This window comes from Corapipo altera, unplaced genomic scaffold (assembly GCF_003945725.1).
Source record: "Corapipo altera isolate COAL_440 unplaced genomic scaffold, ASM394572v1 308, whole genome shotgun sequence".
Taxonomy (NCBI): Eukaryota; Metazoa; Chordata; class Aves; order Passeriformes; family Pipridae; genus Corapipo; species Corapipo altera.
This window is the reverse complement of record NW_020884925.1, coordinates 5,537,603-5,549,846: the sequence shown is the minus strand read 5'-3', so window position 1 is coordinate 5,549,846 and position 12,244 is coordinate 5,537,603. Positions and strand designations below refer to the sequence as shown.

At 39.8% G+C, this 12,244-nt stretch overlaps 1 protein-coding gene across 5 annotated transcripts in view; it reads right to left on the bottom strand.

The window, feature by feature from the left end:
- Positions 1-12,244, bottom strand: part of MTMR10 (myotubularin related protein 10) — a 35,992-nt gene that overhangs the window by 7,112 nt on the left and 16,636 nt on the right. For all 5 annotated transcript variants that reach the window (XM_027657843.1, XM_027657842.1, XM_027657844.1 and 2 more), the window contains 8 exons: positions 5,626-5,716; positions 3,071-3,242; positions 2,584-2,671; positions 2,335-2,423; positions 1,239-1,369; positions 1,044-1,113; positions 776-846; positions 143-312 (listed from right to left, as the gene is read on the bottom strand). In XM_027657843.1, coding sequence (XP_027513644.1) covers positions 143-312; positions 776-846; positions 1,044-1,113; positions 1,239-1,369; positions 2,335-2,423; positions 2,584-2,671; positions 3,071-3,242; positions 5,626-5,716 — 882 coding nt within the window. The remainder of the gene's footprint in view (positions 1-142; positions 313-775; positions 847-1,043; positions 1,114-1,238; positions 1,370-2,334; positions 2,424-2,583; positions 2,672-3,070; positions 3,243-5,625; positions 5,717-12,244) is intronic.

Here is a 12,244-nt window from a genome sequence, read left to right as displayed (position 1 = left end):
AAGACTTATTTTCTCTGACATTATTTTAATGAGATTTCAAAGTATTAAAATGTATTTTTACTTTTAGATTTCTGTACAAATAAATGTCCAGGATGATATCTACCAGATACTGTTATCACGTGCAAATACAACTCATTTTTACCTCTTTGTCAGATCTCTTTAAGTGGTTGCACCTATCTAAAAACTGATATCCTGCCATGACCCATTCCTTCTGTATTAAGCTTTGAAATCCAACAATTGTTCGAAAATAGGGATCCAGCATGACTTGGATGAGAGAAGCAGCAAGACAGCTCAGGTCCCGTCCCTCTTCCTCTGTGAATAACATACAGAATGAATACAACACATAAGGTATATATGCACATGTACAGAATTGGATCTCTAAGAGAAAAAAGAGGCACCTAGGTCTAGTGTTTTTATTCTAATTTCTTTTAAAAGATCCTTTTTGTTGCTGTAATTGTTCTCCTAGTTAAGAAAAACCCAGAAGAAAAACACACCTCTTTTTTCTTAAACTGAGACTCATAGTATAGAAAGGGTTCCTGCAGTACTCAGCACAACAGTGCATTCATCAAGAACAAAATATTCCTTTGATGCTAAGGACTATACTACAGTTCAGACACATAACAAAATTATTTTCCTTTCTAGTTCCCCAAATTACTAACATATTTAGGAAGTGATGGGGTTTATGTTTAAAGATTACAGTTGATTTTATCTAAATCTGTTTATCTCAATTATCACAGTAATGCTCAGAATTACAGGATGGTCTCTGTTCCATTACCTTGCAGAACTACAGAGACGTGCTTGCACTCCATCATATAGACAAGCTCTGCAGAATGCCTAAGAAATGATCTAGACAGGAAAGGAAAATGATTTAACAGTTAATATAACAGGTTCACATTTGACAAGAAAAAATATTTGGGATATCTATATATCTCTCTGTATAACTCATATATTAAAACAGAGAATCTTCCAAATGATGGATTGTTTATTTACGCTGCTGAAAGCTTTCCATAGCTCATTAAAACCATCTCATTAGTGGTACAAACCTAATGTACTCTAACCAGCGAGTATTCTCCAGTGAGGACAGCCACTTCTCCTCGGTTTCTTCAAAAGGCTCTGCAACAGGGAAAGTAATGACATTGCAGAACAACTTCAAATAACTATCCCTGTTAGCCAGATCTATTAAAATTCACTGCATTTCAAGAAAATAACCACCGTGAGAGAAGGCCAGACCAGCCTACCATTGACACAGAGCTGTTTGAGTTTGATGTGTGCAGCCTGGATTTCCTGGATGTTGGGGAGACATTTGTCCAGGTCAGATTTGTAAACATCACTTCTCAGGGGATGGCTCCGAGTTATTGCATTACAAATCCTATGTCAGGAAAAGAATCAGCAGGTTTGTTATTGCAGAGGAAAGAAACAGTCTTTCAAGAAATGTGCCACAGTCTTTAACTGCAAACTAGAACCACATAAAACATGCACCTTATTCTCAAAAAAAAAAAAAAGTGTCCTAGTTTATATGCGGGAGATATATTGCTCCTGCCATAAATCTAATGACCCAGAGATTTTTGGTATGTGCTAGTTACAAAACAAAGAAATGGAAATGCTGGAACATGAAAACAATGCATTTGGGAAATGAAAATCTGAGGCTGACTGACAGTTAAATAGTGCTATTCAATTTTTTATTTTCCATCATTTGTAATAAGACTTATCTATGCTAAATAAACAGAACATATATAAAGCTTGTGAAGTCAGGAAATCTGACAAGGTTTCAAATAAAACTCAGAGCTCCAGTTTGCACAATGCAGGTGTTTGCACTACTACAGAAAGTCACTCTACAAATTAAACCAAAGAACAAAAAATAACAAGTTAGTAAAGTACTTATGCAAGGCTCTAAATGCCTTCAATCTTTCATCAAGGACAGCGAATGACAAATGTTTCACAGAAATACCAAGTGCATTGTGGCACTAAATCTACAGAACTGTATTTCCCAGTGTTCCCACTGTCTTGCCGAAGCAGGTAAGAAAATCTCCACCAGTGTAGGTAGTGTTACAGTAAATCTGATCCTTTATCAGTAAATTCTGCCACCTAATGATGAGCCACCTAAAAAATAAACATACCCTAAAATCTGAAAAGTTATTCAGTATTGGAAACTGAGGTGGACCTTGAACAGAAATTGTGCCAGAACTACATCCAGAGAACAGTCTCTCAGAAGTCCCCACACTACAACACTATGAAGCAAATATCCTCTCCATGACCCATCCCTGCTGTATGTTACAGTCACCACTTGCGTTATCCTGACCCTCTGATTAGGGAATAACTCAGCTAATCACTTACCTTTGATCAATCCTTCGTTGCTGCAATACATCTTTAATGTTGGCCATTCTTACAAGGGCACTCCCGTTAGGGTGATTCCAGGACCATAACTGATATGGGGAAAGAAACACAAAAGAAACAACAGGTTAGTGTTATTCTGTAGAAATATCTTATTAATGCTACACAGAACTCTGTTCATTGGCAAACACAACTTTAAGATTAATATTGTACAATGATCAAGAACAGCAACAGAATAAAGACAACACTTACTGGCATTCGCCTCCCAATGAAAGAGTAGGAGTATAGCTTAAGGTCTTGATCTGCTAAGGAAGATGGAACCACAAAATATTCTGGAAGGCTTGGGGAAAAAAATACAATAAAGAAAGGTCACTTTTCCCTGTGTTTTTTACCAGCTCCTCTCTTGCTGCAGCTCAGTCAAACTGCCCCACAGCAGCCCTGCAGTGTTGTCCCATGTGATGGCACGGGCATGGCTCAGATGGAGCTGTTTGGAAACGTGTATGTTCCACAGGGAAGGACAAAAGCATGAAAGCCACAGATGCCAAAATCTGACATTTCCTTTAATGACAAAGCTTGCAGCATATTTCAGCTGGGGGGCCCTCCAGGGAGTGGCCCGTTTGTGAGGTGCAGAGCACGGGTGGGTGGGATGGAGGCTGTGGCAGAGGAGACAAGACAATTCCTGACAGGACAATTCCAAGGCAGTACAATTCCCTTCCCCTGGTGTCCCAGAGCAACTTACCAAGTAGAAATCATATACCCCTCGTTGACTGAACACACTCTCCACTCAGATGCACCAGTCCTTTTGATTTCTCTGTCCCAGTCAGAGTAGGTTTCAAACAAAGGTGTCTGCTGAGCACTGGCACTGCCGATGCCACCGCCACCACCTCCTGGGTCTACACCATTCACCTTTGCTAGGAAGAGAAAAGTCATCAATGCACATTAAAAAAAAAAAAAGAAAGAAAAAAATTAACCCCCTCACCTTCCTAATTGCAAGAATGAGCCATTAGCATCAGGACTAATATTACCTATTTTTGCATTACAACAAAGCAATGATTTAATGACAGCTTGGTGACACATGAAGATGTAAATGCATTTTTTTCCCCTGCAATTTCAATAGAAAACATCAAATTGGTATGCTGTGCTGCTTGATAGAAAGCAAGACACATACTAACACTCAGGAACAAATGTTACGTCCAGTCACACAATTTCTTTCTTCAATATGCCAAAGTTCACAACATTTTTTAAAAATAAAGCCTTTACAGGTTACCCTTTAATAGGTACCTTGTGAAGAAAGAAAAATAAAACTTATATAATTTCAACAACTTTAAATGACTGCTGTATTAACAGCAAATAAAATAGATGGAAGGCCAAGTTAAAATATGTTTTTATATATCTATATTTATATCCACAAAAAAAGATGGTCTACCATTTTGTGTCAAGGGACCAGGAGATTCTATAGTTTGTTGCTAATACAGAAGGATCTCTTTTGCTGGTCATTCTTTAGGTGCCAAGGAGACACTCAGCAATGTCAAAGGAAACTGCTTTTTGTTTCTTGACACTTGGAAGTAAATTTTTAGAGGAAAGTGGAATAAACTGAGACAACTCTCTCAGCTCCCCTGTGAAAGCTCTAATCTTTGGCTGTTCTAGTCTGTAAGGATGCAAGAGCCTGCCCAGCCACAGCAGGAACAGTGGCAGGGCTCTGCTGACATCTCACTGACTGTGCAGTGTCTACTTTCTGTATCTATCCATTTCATTCTTGCACTTGTACTCTGACTACTTATGTTCTTCTGAAGAAAACTGGACTAAAATCAGAAAGAATTAGTTCTTCAAAGACAGAAACAGAGAAATACGATAATTAACAAAAAAGTCACAATTTTACTGTTCAATAGCAAGATATGTAACTATCAAATATAGTCTGGGAAAAAAACGATGTACACCAGAGCAATGCAGGCTTTTTATGTTCCTCAGGAAGCACAAAGACAGTATCTCACCTCTTACTTTACTGGGAGTAGAAGGGATAGAGAGTCATAAAACAGTGCTGGAATTGCAAGAGGAAAGCCAGAGATCTCTGCTACAAACCCCAGAGTTCACAATAACAACAATCGCCCAACCCAAAAGTATTTCAAACTCTCTTCTCCAGCAGCTGCAGGATAGCAGAACAACTATCCTTTGCCATTCTGGTCTGCTGCTCCAGAGGAACATTTTTACCCACCTTATGTAATTCTTCCACTAGGTATTTTTCCATACAGCAAATGGTATTTTAAGGACAGAGTAAAGGAAACTTTGTGACAGACTAACATTGTATTGCAATTTTATCTGCAAATTGGCTTCCTCTCTAGTCCTTTATAACACTAAAGTACATGGCCCTTAATAACCGCCGGAGTTGTAGGAGGTAAGAAATTCTCTGTGTACTTATGTGTGCAGCATGATCACATGCACAGCTGTTCTCATGCATGCACAGGGCAGTCATGGAGGCACCTGCACGAAGAACATGCATTTCTGTGCAAATCTGAAGGCCTGCTCTCATAATTCCACAACATTCATACTTGATAACAGGCAGGTCAGTGGTTTCTAGTGCCAGCTGCTGAGTGAATCTCTCAGTACCACAGAACTCCAGCAATGGCACCTTCTCTGAGTGAGGCTTGTGAGGCAGAGCTGAGGCTTTCAGCGGTGTATTGGCTGGGGAACACTCCAGTGACCGCACAGCATTGCACTAGAAATCAAGTTCCAAAGGATCTGGTTCAGGCTTACCTAACTGACAAGGTTCAGGTGGAGACTGGCCTTGAGCAGAGAGGGTGTGCTCCAGCTCAGCAGGGGTGGTGGAGGTTTTGAGTGGTAAGAACTGCCTAGTAAGCCTCTAGGAAAGAAGGTATGGAGTCCCAAGTTGCACAAATCCTCCTGCAATACCACCAGAAGAGAAACTTATTCCCAAAAGAAGGGCAGGTGAACAAGCCTGCCTGATGGGAGATTAACTGGCTACCTACAGCACTGATGCAGACATACAACAGGAGGATGAAAGCGTGGATTGAGAAATAGGAGTAGTCATGCTGACATAGGTACTTTGGCTTTGTTTCTGACAGGAAAGACATTTCTTTTGATTTTGGTCGCTAATGTCTATCACAATGAATGACTTACAACCATTATAAGTAAGAAGTTGGGTGCAGAACAAGCCGATTTTGTTACCCCTGGAGAAAGCCTCAAATGCTTTTTGCCACTGGTTCCAGACAGAAGTCTTACTAAAAATACATATTACGAAGTAGGAAAAAACCACAATCAAAGTACTTTCATACTTACCTAGATTATGATACATTTCCCCAACATACTCAAATGCAAAGAGAAGCTGAAGATCTGTTGGCTGAGAATAATGAGCTATTGCAAGGCACACCTAGGAGAGAAACATTTCTTACTGTTATTTATAGACAAAAAAATATTGCCCATTAAGTATGCAGAGCTGTTGAAAAGCTAGAAATTAGTCTTCTGATATTTTATTTCCATATTTTATCTGAGTGAATATATGGTTGCACATACTGATATTTGCCACACTGCAATCATATCATGACCATCTGTCAAGAGTGACCAACTGATAAGGGTGGACTAAGTCTTTGCAAGAAGGGTCAGACTGCAACAGGCAGTCCAAAACATGACCCTCTGTATCCAGAGAGACAAGCAAGGACTTGGAGCTCGTGTGTTGTGCCTGTCCACCTGAACAGAGAAGTAAGGAGGAGAACAGAAAAAGCAGAGCACAACACACAGGCAGTGAGCACAGCACAGCAAAATCTCATTTGTAACTGGTATTTCAACTACATTTTTAAAAATAAAGAGTACTTATCAATATAGCCTAAGAACCTAAGAATGGCCATGCTGAGTCCATTCCCAAGGTAAACTTAGCACTTTGCTCCTGGCAGCAGCCAGCAATCCATGCTTAAGGAAGGGGGTGAAACACAGAAAGCACTGAATGGAATTTTACCAGCATAATTTTCAGCAGTTCAGCCACTTCCTGAACTAAAATTTGGTATCAGTATTTAACAGCATTTGATAGATATTTCTTGTACAAAGTTGTTGGTTGTACCAGGTTTTTGATGTGACATCCCTTTACAGAAGTCCCATTGGTTCTTCCTCTAAGACTCCTGAGATTAAACTTGAGTGCAGCACATGGTTTAGGATTAGATACTAGACTTAAAATACAGTCAAACTTCTCTAGTCTCTCTCTCTTTAAATGTAGATAGTCACTAATAGATACAGAAGATTTGACTAAAAACGTAATATCTAGAAGAATCCCACTCAGGAATTTAAAAAATCAAGTAGAGACTGGCACTGTTATACTGCAAATTGCAGGACTTGAATGGGGTCTTGAGCTTTGCCCTCCTCCCTCAATATTTGCTTCTCCATTTTACTAAAATGTACCTGCCTTATCTCTAAAGAAAATACTTAAGGAAAAGAAGGCCATAAACCACAGGACTCTGTTCTACATGTTCAGATACAGATATTGCATGTGACAAAAGTTTTTAATCAGGGACATAGTGCAAGTCCACATTATTACCACCTAAAATTTTTCCTATTTTCTTCCTTCCCTTCAACTTCCCATGACTTTCCACATTTGGGAACACAATTATTAATGGCGTAGCAGTTTAGGATACTATTTTTGAAAAACATTCTGTGCATCCAAGAAATTGTTTTCTGTTAATGAAGGAAAGTTTTCTTGTTCTGATTGCCATAAAAGAAAGATTTGCACAACAGAACTGAAGGAATAAAGCATTGAGGGACAGGAAAAAAGCCTGAGAGCTCAGTTCTGCTAAGTTCTACATGGAGAAAGTTACCACACTTCTACTGGCTTGTATGCAATATATATGGCATTATGGAACCTTTGCTGCATTTCTATATACTTTGACTTTTGATGGGGACATTCCACATTATTTAAAAAACTAGTAATGACAATAGACTAACTTCAGCTGAAAACGTTTTTTCACCAACACTTCCCAACAAAAAAATTCCTATCAAGTCTTAGAACAACAGTTGCTTTAACTGATCTCCTCACACTTTCAGCTCTACAAGGAAACCACGAAAGAAAATAGAGGACAGAACATTCCGAGGGTGACAACCCCTCAGAACACCCAAACAGTACAAGTGTCCCTGGGAAACAGTCTAGCAGGACTTGTCAAATGAATATTTACAAGCTCATTGCCAGGATTTGGTAAAATTTTTCATGACTATCATGAAATAACTGGAAGGCATGCACATTTTATTAAATCTTGTGATTTCAGTGTACAAGCCAAAGCTGAAGAAGCCAGCTATTCAACAATATCTGGCCACTTCTAACAGATTTCTTATGGCTACCATTAAAAATGAAACACAACGGAAATGTCTGTATATACACATTTTTACTTTCATTCTTCTTTGTAGCTTTTCACTGCTAACTGATTCTAGCAGAGCTACTCCTCATCTTCTTTTATGGAGTGAAAGTAGAAAGCCTTTTACTATACTGATCCACTCTCAAGGCTTCAGGATAAACTGCAAGACACAAAAAAAATTCCATTGTGCTGCCAAATAACACAATAGAAATACAGTAAAACCTATTTTTGAAAGCAGCAGCTGAAATCTCTGTCATTTACTTGCTACATTTGAAAAAGATGGGGGGGGTATGCTGTGTTAAGAGGGATAAAATGGCAGGAGGGGGGATAATAACCATTCAGATCTGGTTCCCCAAAAAAATATGACACCATAGCTGTGCTTTTAAACAAAGCAGCTGAAAAATCCCTCCAAGGTTTCCATAGAATAGAAAAAACACACCAGGCATTGCATGGGTGAAACAGTTTGACCTCTATTTCTTTTATTTAAAAGAGTGATATATTTATTCTGCTGCTATCTTTATTTTTACATTTTAGAAAAATTCTGCTCATATATATATACACTAAACAAGCATTAAAGACATACTCATTTTCAGTTTATTCCTCACTAAATCCCTATAGTAGTTTTATAGTCCTAAAGATCCCAAAGACAAGCACATTCCACAGATCTCAGCAGATTATCGCCGTAAGTAGAAAGCTCTTAAATTGGAAGACAAACATGTTTTACAGGAAGCCTTCTCATATCAAACTGAAAAATGTTTGGTATTCTTGCCAATTCACAATTGTGTAAAGCTCTAGATACTCAGGCTCAGACAAATAACAAGAGAATGGGCTGCTTGTTGGAAAGTTCATGTATTAAAAGCAGTAAACACAATGGCTGCAGTTGTTTCATAGTACAAAGGCCACTTCCCTGTGTCATGTCCCCTGTTCAACCCTTATCTGAGAAAAATAAATGATAACTTGCAGGGCACACCCTCCACTTCATCATGATTTTTACCAAGGACAAGAGCTTCAAGGTATTTCCAATGCTCTTGTAGAAGAGTTTTGAACAGTCCTATTCCAGATGTGCTAAGGTAGCACAGCCTGGCTTCCTTAAGCCAGGCCACCTGTCTCACCAACTGTCTGGAAGGATGCTGCTTTCCCTTGCTACTGCAGTTCCTATTCCAAGCAGACACTTGCAGCAGAAAGTCATGCAAGCAGGGCCAGATAAAGCCCCACAAACAGAATTTGTTAATCTTCCTAAGCTGGAAGTCTTCTCGGGAAAATAAGTATTCAGGCAATAAGTCTTCCAGTCCTAACCCTCACACATGTTCTCATAGCTGCAAAGCTATGAATTGTCTAACTGAGAACTGCTTTTTTCCACTTTTATAAGAATTCCAATACCAGCTGTACATAATACTTAATTTGGTTTGAGCATGAGAGGAAACATTACAAAGCTTTTAAAAGCTGAAGTAAATTTTTTACATATCAGGATCCTTGTTTGTACAAGAATGTGTTTGAATTCTAAGTACAGGTTTCCTAAGCATTAAGAGAATTATTAAAATACCTCTCTATTTTTTAAAATAGCTTTTACCTTTGTCCAGAGCAGCTGTGGATGCCCCAATCCTGGAAGTGTCCAAGGCCAGGTTGGGCGGGGCTTTGAGCAACCTGGGCTAGTGGAAGGTGTCCCTGCCCGTGGCAGGGGGGTTGGAACTAGATTAGCTTTAAGGTCCCTTCCAACCAAAATCATTTTGTGATTCTGTAAGTTTACTTCTGAAATAAGTTTTCTTCACACCCTCCAACCCACTCCAAGACAGTATCTTCCCATGCATTCCCTGCGTCTTGAGACATTATCAATTTTGTGATCTGTATAAACAATTAGAGCAAGGTAATAGAGTTGGGGAACACATTAGAAAGGGTCAGGACCATTTGTTCAAAACTCTTAAGAATTTCATATTATTGTTCATAACAATTAGGAAAAAAATGTTCCCCTCCATCCCAAGTGTTATGACATAGGAGAAGGCTAGTTTTGATTGCACAGGACACAAGATTTGAGATAAATAACTTTCCTTCTGCTTTGACTGAGCATGTGATTCTGAAACTGCTCTCACTCTCATTTAAAAAACTTCCTGAACGAAAAGAACTGAGGGAGTTCCAGAAGAGAAAGGGACTGAGAAAATGGAGATACATTTATGGAGATACAGGGTGTGTGCCATTCTGGTGCACTGCCAAGATCCATACGGACGGTGAGGCAACACTCTATCCATCATCTTACAATCATAACATCTAAAGCTTCACATTTTCATATTTATTTTCTCAGTCTAATGTCAAGTACTGCAGTGCCTAGAAAATGGCAGGACTTCTCAGTTTGACTGTTTGTTGTCATTTTTGGAACAAAATAATTCCTTTCCTTTAAGGAATGTGAAATGTTTCTTTTTTTGCACTGCCTAACTTAAGACTTCCCCAACTTGCTTACCCTTGCTTCCCCATCCTCCGCTTCCTCCCACACCCATCTGGCTTTCCTTCTTTTGGAGACTCTATAGCTTTATTTTAAAGACAAAACAGAATTAAATTGCTAAACAGTGATGAGTGAAAATTTCCATTCCCTCTCTTTTTCCTTAACTCTTGTCTCCCAAACATCCACTAACAAAAATGAGGAAGAAAATATTTACCTGACTGATTAATGCTGAGATCCTCACAGAGAGACTTGGAATAATCTCTATTCTAGTAAGGCAGCTTAATTAATTATTCTCCCTTATGCTCTGTTCAGCAAATAGAGGCACTTCCTTAGGAACAGATTACACTTTCTTTGCCAACAACAATTTATGTCACTGAATGCTGTTGAGTATTTCCAGTACATGCACAGAACTGTGCAAATTACTTAACTGCATAAAGTTAGTATCTGTCCTCTTTGTAATTATTCCATATATTTAAAACTCATTTTAAATAGTAATTACCATGCGTATTGCTTTTATATAACTATTGCTCTAAAGGGAACATTTCTTATCACCTGGCAGCAAGTTAGAGACATTTATACTCCTATAACTTGAAGTGTATATTTTAGTATCTAGATAGTTCATTTTGACCTACCAGTGCTTTATTTATAGGATGCTACTCCTCTGTATAACAAGGATGACATTTCATTACAGCCCAATCTAACCCTGGCAACTCTGAAGAGAAAGGTGGACTAACTGATGGTGTCCCCAGGCCCCTCCCATGCACTCTCCTCTGCAACATTCTCCCACTCAGAGGACAGTGCACATGAGCAGGATTTCCCTCACATCAGAACTCAGTTATACTTCAAGTCTTGGTCTTTCCTACAAAAGTTATGCACACACAGTTATTTCCAAGCAGACAGCTACCAGCGTTTTCAGGCACAAAGAGCTGGATATGGATTAAAGAGGCCCTTCAGAACTTTAAGGAGGCCTGGTTGCTGTCCTTTGTTTTTAAACATCAGGACAACTTTGCTAATAGGTACTACCTGAAGGGCAGAAATCAGAAAGCAGATAAAATCTTTCCAGAGTGTGGGGCCAGCATGCCACCTAAATGTCAGAAAGAGCAAGACACCTCCATTCAATATGCTGTGTAAGTCCCTTCTAGATGTGCTCGCCAGCCCCCCAAAATAATATAAGCAAAATCCTGATACAGGAAAACTGATCTAAGGACCTCATGGTTTACACATTTATATTTTAAAGCTAACAGAATAGGTTATTAACAGAATTGTTTCCCCCTTCAGTTTAATTGTGCTTCTGTGATTCACCCACACAGAGTTGCAGTATCTACTTGCTGCATTAAAACTGCAACAGTAGCCACACAGTTGCATTTGTACACATTTTCTTGGACTCCTCTAGTGAGCATATTCTGATACTTGAAAATGGCAGGTGTAACACTTCTGGTCACTACCAGCACAGTGTTTATAACCACACCGACTCAGATCCTTCAGGATCTCCAGAACTAGCTGTTCTTCCTAGGAACCACCTAAGACCACGTAATTGCAAATGCCTAAAGTGCCTCCAAAAAAGGTTTCACTGTTTGCTCTAGCTGAAGTAAATGCAGCCTGAAAAGCGTTAATGAGATGCTGAGTTTATTCTCTCTTCCTCCCTTCTCCAGGCAAATCACCCTCCTCAGCTGGAACAGCCAACTAGACACAGTTGCTGTACAGATGCAGCAGGCGAGGGCTGCCCCAGGGAGGTTTCTGGGAAGCTGTCAAAGGGGAACTGGCTGCTGGAAGATTGCCAAGGCAGCAGCAGGGAGGGAGCTGCACAAGTGCAAGGCCAGAACAGTGTCTGCAGTACCCTGCCCCTGCTCTCAGGGAGGGCAGCAGGGGAAGCAGCGATGGGCCGGCTCTGCAGTTACTCGGCTGGAACTGCAAACACGTTTATGCCTGGGCAGATGGTTCTTAGGACTTACAGGGCTAAACTAAAACTTCATCCTACTGAGAAGGGGGATTCTTAAGCTCTGAGAGCAAACTGGGTCATTCCTTACGAAAGGCCAGCTATGCCATGGAGGCCAGAGGAGCTGGAGCAGCCCCTGACAGCAGAGAGCCAGTGTGTGCAGGCTGGGCACCCCTGCCCAGCACAGCCAGTGTG